The sequence below is a fragment of the Syngnathus acus genome, chromosome 21, assembly GCF_901709675.1.
Source record: "Syngnathus acus chromosome 21, fSynAcu1.2, whole genome shotgun sequence".
NCBI classification, from domain to species: Eukaryota; Metazoa; Chordata; class Actinopteri; order Syngnathiformes; family Syngnathidae; genus Syngnathus; species Syngnathus acus.
In genome coordinates this window covers 627,727-638,061 of record NC_051105.1, presented here as the reverse complement: position 1 = coordinate 638,061, position 10,335 = coordinate 627,727, and the positions used below count along the sequence as shown (strand labels likewise).

Below are 10,335 nucleotides of genomic sequence, written 5' to 3'. Positions count from 1 at the left end.
GGTTTTCACGTATAAAACACTAAGTCCATCGAATATTAAGATGACTGTATATAAAAAGGCACTGTTGATTCTAAATGTATTGTTCTGTCCGTTTTAACAGGCAATCAAAAACTGAAAAAGTGATCATTTGGTTTTGGAATGAAACCTTTCTTTTCTTTTTTTGGGGGGGGGGGGGGGGGGGGGGGACATTTTTAGAAATGCGTAAACTAAAAGTTACTTTTTTCCATCCAGACATATGGCAGTCACATTCAGCAAACCATCTATCTCCTTTTCAACTCTTTTCTGTTTCAAACGAAAGCCCGCAAATGAGCAGTGCGCATGTGCCGAGCCGAGCCGAGCAGTGACGCGTCGAGAAAAGTGTCAAACAAGAAGGTCGTTAAAAAAGAAAGACAGGGCAAAGAAGCGGAAAGTCTCCCACAAAGTGCAATGAAGAGGTCGACTCTTGACGCGCTAATTAATGGAGGGACATGTCGTCGATCGTCTTTTTTGTAGTCGAGCTCCTCCTCCTCGGTTAAGTTGACGAAATCGAGCGTCGAGCTGAGCTGAGCTGACCGCGGAAGCTAACCGGGCTAGCATGGAAGTAGCCGGCGGCGGGCGGTCTTAGCTTCGCCTCGCCTCGCCTCGCCTCGCCTCGCCTCGCCTTTTTCGAGAGTCCTCTTCACAGCCACCCACCGTGTTTGGCATCGCGGCGACTCGCGCGCGACCCGCTTCCTTGCGCCGACTGGTGCTGATCGAGGCGACGATGTCTCGGAGGCGGCTGGACAGCCGCAGCGGACTGGCTGCCGGACTGCTGGCCGAAAGTCACACACCGATCAGCGCGGAGCCTCTGGATGCCGTGTTCGAAGTCACCGGCGAGCTGGGGAGGTGAGTCGGAGAGCATTTCCCAAACACACTAAATGGATATTCGAGGCAAGTCCAATTTCTCGCCGCGGAAAGGGGCTTCTCAAGGGTGACAGATGTTAACCACATCCCCTGGTGCACGGGCAAGGGGGGTGAGACACCAGGAGATGGGAGGGCAAGGTCCAACAAATAAGGTCCTGCGAAACAATTAGAGATCAAGTCCGTGTCAAAGTCCATTCAATCAGCACGAAGACGTCGCTTTTGAAACAGAATCAAAAGTCTGAATGAATTTATTTGTGCAACCCGCATAAAGTTTCATGAGATGATTTCAAAAGGTGAATTTTGGAACTACAACGGTATTCGTGTGCCTTTGACGCTGCAAACGAAACGTGGCCATTTTCAGCAGTCGAATGTCTGAGAACATGTGATGTCACTTTCAGCCAACAGCAAGTGGCACCGTTTGGAAAATAAACCCCATTTTGTTCTCCAAAAGGTCCTATTCTACTCCTGCAATCGTGTGCCCCTCCAGGTGACCGCAGTTTGAGCAGCCACCCCACCACTTGCTATTTTAGGCCCATGAAATGATGAAAGGCGAGATTTGGTGGAGTGTTTACACGAGTATTTGCTTTGGCTCCACGCTACAGTGGAAGGCGCTCGCTTGGTTTCATGTTGCAAATGGAGGTCACTTTTCCACTCTGCTCTTCTTCCTGAGTGGTAAACATGAACTTTGTCCAACCTGTTGGAGCGGTTTGGACCTGTGTTATTCCTGCAGTCTGACCCTTTGATGGGAACATCTCCTGATCTCGTTGACATACCTTTAGTGTCACGTTTTGACCTATTATTCTTTTGGCGAGCCTGCCGGACGGCCGCAAGGCCAACCTTAACGCTGTCCACTTTGTCCAAGGGGCAAGTTTGCTGTGGTCAAGCGCTGCGTGGAGAAAGCCACGGGCAAGGTGTTTGCCGCCAAGTTCCTGCGCAAAAGGAGGAGGGGCCGCGACTGCCGGGCCGAGGTGGTCCACGAGATGGCCGTCCTGGAGACGGCCCGCAGCAACCCCAGGGTGGTCAACCTGCACGCCGCTTACGAAACGGACCACGACATCGTCCTGGTGCTGGAATAGTGAGTCCCGACGGCAAAGCGTCCGAAAACGGACGCTTTGACGCTGTGGCCTTTTCCAGCGCGGCGGGCGGCGAGATCTTCGACCACTGCGTGTGTGACGAGCTGCTGCCCGAGGCCCAGATCACCCGTCTGATCAGGCAGACGCTGGAGGGCGTTCAGCACCTTCACCAGAGCAACCTGGTGCACTTGGACCTCAAGGTGGGCGACGGACATGACGGGACGGGACGGGACGGGACCGGGACGGGCCGGGCCGGGCCGGGCCGGGCCTCTGCTGCACCTTTGCTTCCGCATTGACTCTTTGCTGTGTGTCTCAGCCTCAGAATATCCTCCTGACCAGCCTTTCCCCACCCGGGGACATCAAAATTGTCGACTTTGGCCTGGCGCGCAGATTGGGCGCGGTCGGCGAGCTGCGAGAGATTCTCGGCACACCTGAGTATGTGGGTAAGCCAGAAAAAAAAAAGGAAAAAAAGTCACATTTTTGCGGAAGAAAGCGCTCGCTCTGTTGCGAAACCTCCTTCCGACATGAAAAAAAGTCAACAATTGAACGCACCCACTCCAGTTGAAATGAGTCAACTGAATGAGTCAGCCCTTTTTTTTCTTTGAAGCGGGCAGCCTCGAGCGCGCGTGAAACACGTCTCGAGCAGGAAGTAAGTCGTCCACCTTAAATGGCTTTCTTTCCGCTTTTCTTCACTCAGCACCGGAAGTCCTCAATTACGAGCCCATCACGACCTCCACGGATCTTTGGTGAGTGAGCGAGCGGCGACTTTGAAAGGCGGCAGGCAGCGAGTGGCTTTGTTTGCTGAGCCTGCCGTTTGCCTCAGGAGCGTGGGCGTCATCACCTACATGCTGGTGACGGGCGAGTCGCCGTTCGCCGGCGACGACAAGCAGGAGACGTACCTGAACGTGTCCCAGGTCAACGTGGACTACAGCCTGGAGGCCTTCTCCAGGGTTTCCGAGCTGGCCGTGGACTTCATCCGAAAGCTGCTGGTCAAAGCGCCCGAGTGAGTAGCCCGGCCGGTCGGAATAGAAAAGAGCAAAAGAGCGGACGTCTGCCCTCGTTTCATTTTGGAGCAATGCTCCTTCGTTTTAAGGAGGAGGGCACCTGCCAACAGCTCCTTGCACGCTCCATAAACAAACAAACACTTTTGGAAGTAGCAATTAGGCCGCCTCCCCTCATCATGGTCACTTTCCCGTCAAGCCTGCCTCTTTCTTTCCTCTTGCTTTTTTTTTTTCAAGCTGTTGTCCAAACTACTTGAACGAACCACTCGAAATCCCCCGTGGCTGGCTTCAAGTCTGGAGGCCGGCCGGATGGCCAATCTCAATGCTTTTTTCTTCTTAGCGTCACCGCAAAAGCGCAACTGCTGCTTGTTTTTTTTTTTCCTGCCGGCGGTTTCCTTTGTAAATTCTTCAACCGGCCGGCTTTGTTTGCTGCTCCGATTGCATTAGTTTTCCTCGCGCGAGCCGCACCGCACTAACGAGTATTTGTTGCCGACAGGGACCGTCCCAGCGCGGCCGAATGCATCGGCCACCCTTGGTTGTGGCAGCCGCCGTCGGCCGGTCCCGAGGCGGCGTCGGCCCGCGGCGCCCGCGAGCGGAGCTGCGGTGGAAAGTGGGCGGCGCCTCCGCCCGAGGACCCCGAAGACAAGGAGAACTTCCTGGAGTCAGCGGCGCCGCTGCACTTCCACGCCAAACGCGTCCGCTTGGACGAGGAGACGCTTCTCGGAGACGGTGACGTGTGAAGTGGCTTTTAAGAGCGCCGGGCGACATATTTCCATTTGTTGATTAACACAAGCCAAAGATAATCATCTCACTCCTTCGCCGCCGAGTTAAAGCGGCCCTCTTGTCGCCAGTGGACTTTTGGCCGCGCGCGGCACCTTCTGCGCTTCTCGCCTGTTTTGCCAAAGGACTGGACCGGACTGATGCAAAAAGCACATTCCCACACTTGATGGCCACTTTTGGAAATCTTTGAATGGCCTTTTTCCCTTTTCAGTGTTAATCCGATTCTCAGGTGACGACACGTCGGCGGCCAAACCAGTTCCGCTTTTGTCGTCCTGCGGAAAAGGGAACCCCGGCGACCGGCACTTAACTTCCTCATTGACGCGGCGCTTTATGCATTCACGCATGTTTTTAAAACGAAGGCTCTTCTTTGCGTATAAACAGAAAAGACAAAAAAAAAAAAAAATCACTGCTCACTTTTCATATTCCTAACGTCATCCTTACTGATTTTATTTATGCGCAGGAACTCAACGTTATTTTAGTGTTTTCATGTCGCTAATATGTTTTTGCTATGTGGATCGCTGGAGAGTGGTGACAAATGAAGGCAATTGAGAAGGACCAACGCTCCATGTGACAGCAACGGCATGCGTCCAAGCGCTCGTCGCCTTCTGTTAACGTTCAGCTCAGAATGAGGCTGCTTTTTTTCCGGGTGGTATAGGTGACGCAAATATGTACAACAGTGCCTTGAGATATGAGTGACCTGAGTTTTTTGCTATACAAGCCATCTTTTGACATTTTTTTTACTCACCAGCTGAAGCTTGTGTGCCGGCTCAGCAAACATTCCTCGCTGGCTCGCTGGCTTCTTCCACAAAGAGGCTTCCAGCTGTTTGATTTTCAATTGTACGCTCCAACAAAAACAGTTTCAAAGTTTTGTCCTTCATTTAACTTCTTTGCCTTCCAGAAAGCTCTTTCTAGCTTAATGCAAACTGACCTCTTTGTAAAAAAAAAAAAAAAGGGCTTCTTTTTTTTTTTTTTTATTTAAAAAAATTAATTGAGGGAGGCACCGGAACGGATGATTGACATTTAGATTCATTTGGGTGGGGAAAGATGATTTGTTACCAGCCTGCCCATGGAATGAATTGAATTGGAGCCCCGAGCGGCCTCTTCAGGTTGTATTTCAAAAATAGCCTTGCGCTCGCTCCAACTTGCGGTTTTCTCTTGATTGTCAGTCATCCGGGTTTTTGTCTGATACCTCACACGCACATTTTGCCACAGATGTTAGTTTCTTTTGGAATGGTTCCAATTGAACCCAGGGGCAAGTTGATTGTGTCCAACTCAGGTTTTGTGATCAAGCCACACACAAGCTAGTGCACGTTTAGGCTCATTAAAGCTGATGGAAATGATGCGACTCCTCGCTCCCTATGCTTGACTTTTGCTTTGAAGACCCGTAAAAAAGCAACTGCCATCTTTTGCAGCGGAAATGTCGAACCATGGAAACCAAACTTCAATCCTGTATTCAGCGCAACGATTCCAATCACTCATTTTAAGCCAGCAATGAGCGAAATGAATACAAACAGAGGTTTTATGCAGATTTTCATTTCTTGACATCATTTCAATGCTGACGGGTCATTGAGACACATTGGAATAGGGCATTCAAATGGAATGATTGGCTTTGCTCCATTCACTAGCGACGACAGCCGGCCTAGGTTGACCGTGACTGCAAGTTCGATTCTCTGTTGCTTGTGAAAAGCTCTTAAAGGGGGGCTCAGAATTCCCGAATGACCCCAAAATGCTTTTCAATGGCCGGCGGCTCGTCCGCAAAATGGATTTTATGGCACAGACGTGCCCCAAACTCTTCCAGGGTCTTCACGAAAGCCGCGTGCTCCCGGCCCACCCAGGCCCGCGCGGGGTCCCGGACCTCGTAGGGCGTCACGTGGGCGTGGAGCCCGATGCCGCTGGCGGCCAGCTGGCCCAGCAGCCTCCTGTCCGTCACCCAGGTCTCGCTTCCCCCCGGGTGGCCGCCGTCCAGCCAGAACATGTCCGAAAGGCTCCGGGTAAAGTCCGAGAGACCCGGGTCCGCCAGGGCGCCGGCCAGCTCGTGGACCACCTGGTTGAGGACCACGCAGCCTTTGCTGAAGCCCACCAGGGTCAGGGAGAATTTGCCGCTGGCGCCGCCCGGAGGCCGGATGGTGTTTGGCAGGCCGGCTCGCTCCATCCCGTGGACCAGCAGAGACCTGCGACCACCACAGTCCAAGTTGGTCAGCTTGAAGATTCAACTGCTCCGGACACTCCACTTTTTTGTTCTAACTTTATCACGCATCGCTTTCGGGTGGGTTTATTCAAACTATCGGCGGATATGATGTGCCTGATCTATCACTGACATAGTGGTCGTGATCATGCTAAATGTTGATGGCGTGTAAGCCCAGTTGGACTCAAAGGTCTGCAGACTTGTGTCAAGTCGTGGAGCAAACACGGTGAACTAGCATTTAGCTGTAATGCTAAGCCAAGATTTCGACCCGGGCCGTGCAAAGGAAAGAAGTTTCCCCGACCTGAGTTGGCGCAGCGCTCCGCCGTCGGGCGAGTACGGGCCGTGTTGCGGGGCGCCGAACATGTTGCTCTCCACAAAGTTGCGGTAGCTGCTGAACTTGTGCAGGTGCATGCGGGAGGCGCGCACCACCCACACGTGGTGGCCGGAAAAGCGGCGGCCCAGCGCGACGCCCACCTGCTCCAGGCTCCACGCCAGCCACTGGGCGCACTCCGGCTGCGAGGACATCTCCTCCTGGAAGTTCTGCGACAAGACAACACCAGCACAGCACAGCACAGCACAGCACAGCACACACTTGGATGGATGCAATTTGCTCACATGGTTTTCACTGTGATGGACACGTTTTCTCCTTTGAATGAAATATGTTAGTATTCCCTCGATTCGATCATCCAATGCAGTCGAGCGCACACCGCACTGTTCATTTTCTACCTGTGCTCGCTCACCTGAATATCCCCGTGGAAAAACACCACATGCCTGCTAATGCTGCTCTTATCTGCCTGCGCCTCGTGTCCGTCTCCAGGCCGGAGGAGGAGCAGATCGTTGAGCATGTTTGCTTTGCACCCGGGCACGGCCAGTAGCTTGTGGAGCCTCGGCGCGTCCGGACCTTTGGAGAGTCCAACCGGGCGGCTGCTCGACGCCGGCGCCACCGTGGTTGTCATCGGCGCGGTTCGGGCTGCAGCTGTCACTCGAATCAGGTCAATCCTTCAATCCAATGCAAGACAAGCATTTAGGTAGGCGCTCACATGTGCAGGAGCCACCTCGGTGCAACTAGCAGCACATTGAGCTCCGAGATGGCTGTAAAAGACATTCCCTCTGGCATAGGACCTATTGCGTGACGTTTCCGCTCTCGCTATTATATCCCAAACAAATCTTCCAATTTGCCTTCTTCTGCTTGTTTTTGTCATGTGCCCACACAGAGGCGCTGTTTATTAAATCCACGACAGCACCGTGTCGTGTTCCGAAACCTGCTTGAAATTCAACACATCGTCAACTGCTACTGCGCGTGCGTGCGTGGCACTTTTGACACCACACAAATGTCCATGTAGGTCAAGAGAGTTCACCAGCAACGATCGTCGCTGACTTCTGGTTTCGCTCGAAGACGACAAAACAAGAGTCGAACAAAATGCATTTAATCTGGCACGTTCAAATGCAGTGCTCTGAAGACGCAGGAACCGATGAAGGAGAGGAAAAATCCTATTCAACATATTCAAGACGTTACTGTCGCGAGGTAGTAACAAGACAATTGGCTACAGCACACGAATCAGAAGCGACCAAGATCGTTCACTTCTGGTTACTTCCATCTTCGCTGTGAGACGACGTCCGGTCCGGTCGCCGCGTTCAACGCATTCCAATGCGCTGCTCTCTCAGAAACAGAGGGATGGTTACATTTAATATTCTGATCAATTGCAAACATAAAATTAGTTTAAAGTAATGTCTACACACCACTTGAACATTTCACAGGAGTATTGTGACAGGTTGGACTTTGGCCAATCTCTGTACTCTGCACTGCCACCGGCGATGATAAGCAGCCAGTGATTCTTGACCACTCGGTGAATATAAAACATTTGATTATTAACCTGTTGGAAACTTTCTTTTGAGTCTCACACCTTGCTCAGACATTCGCTGCGAGTTCCAACACGGAACATAACACGGCATGGAACAGGAAGTGGGACTCCGGAGGCTTACATTGTCGGCCACCGATACTCCTTGGCGGAAAGCAAATTTAAACTGCATTTATTACCAAAACTAGTGTCTGAAAATAGCTCGAGTGGGCTCTATAGAAGTCGTGCTAACCGCTAAAGCTAACTTGCTTGTAAAGTTCCAATTGATGCTTGCTTGAGCGATGCAGCCGAAAGAAACCACCAAATACACACACACACACCAAATGAAAAAGAAAACCATTACTTTACGGCGACACAAGTGAAATGTTGCACTTTCCCACAAAGACAAAGTGTCAATGATGCACTAGTTGCCCTTTTGTAAGAAGAAAACAAACCATGACTGCGTCTTCCCAAATCCAAGATAGTAGATAGTATGGATGTTACGCGGTTGTTAAGCGACTTTTTGAGATGAGTTTTAATACCTTGTTTTTATCGAAGACTGCTGGCTGGATGACTTGGTTACCACACTTGCCTCCCACTTTGGAGGTTGTGGCTTCAAGCCTAGCCTAGGCTGGACCATTCCAAAGTTGACATTCTGTGCCCTTTTCTCAGGGCACTCCGTTTCCCCCCCAAATCAGCATCATCACAAGATTAGCGTGTTGCTTACCCTAATTCCGCATATTTATTCTTGCAGAGAAAGATGTCGACCACTGCATTGGGACGACGCCTGGTGACGTGTCTGCTCAACGTGTCGGAAGCTCGCAGGACGGACCTGGTGGAAAGGGTGGCCAAGGCCGCCTTGTACGACTCTCAAGGCAAATCTGATTTCTAATGATGTGGAGCTGATTCTCTCCAATTTTTGCAAGGTTGTTAGGAGACTGCTAAAAAGGAATCTGCTATTTTTCTCGAGCAGACTCCTGAACACAACTCTCCAAATGGACTCATTTAGTTTTGAATGGGCCATTTTGAGCAGATCTTGTTTTCAGGTGTCGGCAGAGAGACGACCGCGGTGCTGAACATCTTCAACGACCGTGACTACAACCGCTCCGTCATCACAATCGTGGCCGCTATCGAAGCCATCGGTCGGTCCCGATTCGCTTTGATGCGATCCTAATTGACGAGGAAGAAAAAAAGATCTGCCTTCTTTGTGTGTACTTAAGGGGAGGCCGTCTTGTCCGCCTGCGAGACAGCCTGCCAGCTGTTTGACATGCGCGCCCACTCGGGGGTCCACCCGTGTTTGGGTGCCGTGGACCTGGTACCCATCTACCCCTTGGGGGAGGACGTGGGACCTGACGACTGTGCTCGAGAATCTCGCGGTCAGCTTCTGTTTGTTCTTTTGTGGAGGTCCGGGGCGCTCATGTTGGCCTTCTTCCTGTCTGTCTCTGCTCTTTGCCGGACTTGCTCAGCCATCGCCGCGGGCCTCACCCGGCGAGTGCCGGGCACCAGCGTCTTCCTCTTCGGGTGGGCGGACGCCCCTCTTCAACGGGGGCTGGCTCAGCGGAGGAAGGAGATGGGCTGGTTCCGGAAGACGGCGGAGTCCAACGGCGTCGGGCCCGTGCCGGACAAACGCTTTGGCCTCACCGGTAATGGCATGACGCTTCGATCCAAAAGAAAATTGTTCTCATTTTTTTTCTTTTTTACGGCAGGTATCGGGGCCGGTCCTTACGTCATGAACTGCAACGTGACTATCGACACTCAAGACCTGAGCATGGGCCGGCGCATCGCCGCCGCCCTCAGGGAATCGGCGCCGGGAGGTCTTCCGGGGGTCCAAGTCCTGGCCTTGCCGCACGAGGGGGCCGTGGAAATCGCCTGCAACGTGGAGAGCGTGCCGGGGCTTCCGCCGGGGCTTCCGCCGGGCCGGAGGGGCGCCGCGGCGCCCTGGCCGTCCTTCAGCATCGCGGGTCAGCCGTACTGCCACGTTCCGGCGTCTCTCATCGCCGCCAGGGTGGCCGAGCTGGCGGACGAGCACGGGGTTGCCACCGGGGGCGCCGTTTTGGCGGGCTTCACCCCCAGCGAGTGCCGGGCCTTAGCCGAGGCGGCTCTGTCTCGAGGAATGGCTGAATTTTGGAAAGAGCGGCAAAGTGTACGCATGTGAAAATAAATTGGGCTTCAGCAAAGTATTCTCTTTTTCAATGACTCGGATTTGCAGATGAACGGTGATGCTGCATTTTGGCAGCTTCGTTATTGCGCCAGCCAATGAGTAGGACGCCTCCTTAAGTGACCAACAGCACCCCATGAGCAGTTTCCCCTTTTGTTGGAGATGCTTGGACTTTCAAGCAAAAGCGGCCGACTTGTGCCATTGTGCCAGCACCCTGAAGATCAACTGATTCCCTTCAGGTGAGTTCTGCTATGTACACTCTCGCTTTGACTGACCACTAATGAATGGTTTCTTTTCAAGTTACATAAGCTGACCAGGGCCCCTCTTTGAGGCCCTTTTCCGGCCGGCTGCTAAGTCCTCCAGCTAAGCTTCTGGCATCTCTGCTTCTTTTGCTGCATCTTTTCCCTTTTGGCATGGG

The 10,335-nt window shown here is 52.6% G+C and overlaps 3 protein-coding genes across 6 annotated transcripts; 2 read left to right on the top strand and 1 right to left on the bottom strand.

Annotated features, from left to right (window-relative positions):
• The first annotated feature begins 306 nt into the window (after nucleotides 1–306).
• Nucleotides 307–5,073, top strand: stk17b (serine/threonine kinase 17b (apoptosis-inducing)). The gene is made up of 7 exons (XM_037239678.1): nucleotides 307–864; nucleotides 1,745–1,957; nucleotides 2,017–2,155; nucleotides 2,272–2,398; nucleotides 2,653–2,701; nucleotides 2,779–2,958; nucleotides 3,453–5,073. The coding sequence occupies exons 1-7, from the start codon at nucleotides 743–745 to the stop codon at nucleotides 3,694–3,696; spliced, it is 1,074 nt and encodes a 357-aa protein (XP_037095573.1). The 5' UTR covers nucleotides 307–742; the 3' UTR covers nucleotides 3,697–5,073.
• Nucleotides 5,074–5,237: 164 nt separating this feature from the next.
• c21h2orf69 (chromosome 21 C2orf69 homolog) lies at nucleotides 5,238–6,905 on the bottom strand. Its single transcript, XM_037239683.1, has 3 exons — nucleotides 6,662–6,905; nucleotides 6,223–6,461; nucleotides 5,238–5,907 (listed from the first exon to the last, which is right to left on the bottom strand). The coding sequence occupies exons 1-3, from the start codon at nucleotides 6,875–6,877 to the stop codon at nucleotides 5,439–5,441; spliced, it is 924 nt and encodes a 307-aa protein (XP_037095578.1). The 5' UTR covers nucleotides 6,878–6,905; the 3' UTR covers nucleotides 5,238–5,438.
• Nucleotides 6,846–9,936, top strand: ftcdnl1 (formiminotransferase cyclodeaminase N-terminal like 1). 4 transcript variants are annotated; one of them, XM_037239682.1, is made up of 6 exons: nucleotides 6,846–6,913; nucleotides 8,514–8,634; nucleotides 8,806–8,901; nucleotides 8,980–9,135; nucleotides 9,226–9,402; nucleotides 9,466–9,936. In XM_037239682.1, exons 2-6 carry the CDS (start codon nucleotides 8,520–8,522, stop codon nucleotides 9,912–9,914), a joined length of 993 nt encoding a protein of 330 aa, XP_037095577.1. In that variant the 5' UTR covers nucleotides 6,846–6,913; nucleotides 8,514–8,519; the 3' UTR covers nucleotides 9,915–9,936. The 4 variants fall into 4 exon arrangements, with proteins under 4 accessions (XP_037095577.1, XP_037095575.1, XP_037095574.1 ...); XM_037239680.1 differs by lacking the exon at nucleotides 6,846–6,913 and adding an exon at nucleotides 7,273–7,355; XM_037239679.1 differs by lacking the exon at nucleotides 6,846–6,913 and adding an exon at nucleotides 7,552–7,768.
• The last annotated feature ends 399 nt before the right edge of the window (nucleotides 9,937–10,335 follow it).

Bases quoted from the DNA above. Each gene is read 5' to 3' on its own strand.
- ftcdnl1 (XM_037239682.1), top strand. From the start codon at position 8,520: ATGTCGACCACTGCATTGGGACGACGCCTGGTGACGTGTCTGCTCAAC. The intron at 9,136-9,225 runs GTCAGCTTCTGT...GGACTTGCTCAG, and splicing joins CTGTGCTCGAGAATCTCGCG to CCATCGCCGCGGGCCTCACC. The intron at 9,403-9,465 runs GTAATGGCATGA...TTTTTACGGCAG, and splicing joins CAAACGCTTTGGCCTCACCG to GTATCGGGGCCGGTCCTTAC.
- stk17b (XM_037239678.1), top strand. From the start codon at position 743: ATGTCTCGGAGGCGGCTGGACAGCCGCAGCGGACTGGCTGCCGGACTG. The intron at 2,399-2,652 runs GTAAGCCAGAAA...TTCTTCACTCAG, and splicing joins CGGCACACCTGAGTATGTGG to CACCGGAAGTCCTCAATTAC. The intron at 2,702-2,778 runs GTGAGTGAGCGA...CGTTTGCCTCAG, and splicing joins ACGACCTCCACGGATCTTTG to GAGCGTGGGCGTCATCACCT.
- c21h2orf69 (XM_037239683.1), bottom strand. From the start codon at position 6,877: ATGACAACCACGGTGGCGCCGGCGTCGAGCAGCCGCCCGGTTGGACTC. The intron at 6,462-6,661 runs GTGAGCGAGCAC...GTCTTGTCGCAG, and splicing joins TTTTCCACGGGGATATTCAG to AACTTCCAGGAGGAGATGTC. The intron at 5,908-6,222 runs GTCGGGGAAACT...TGGTGGTCGCAG, and splicing joins GGAGCGCTGCGCCAACTCAG to GTCTCTGCTGGTCCACGGGA.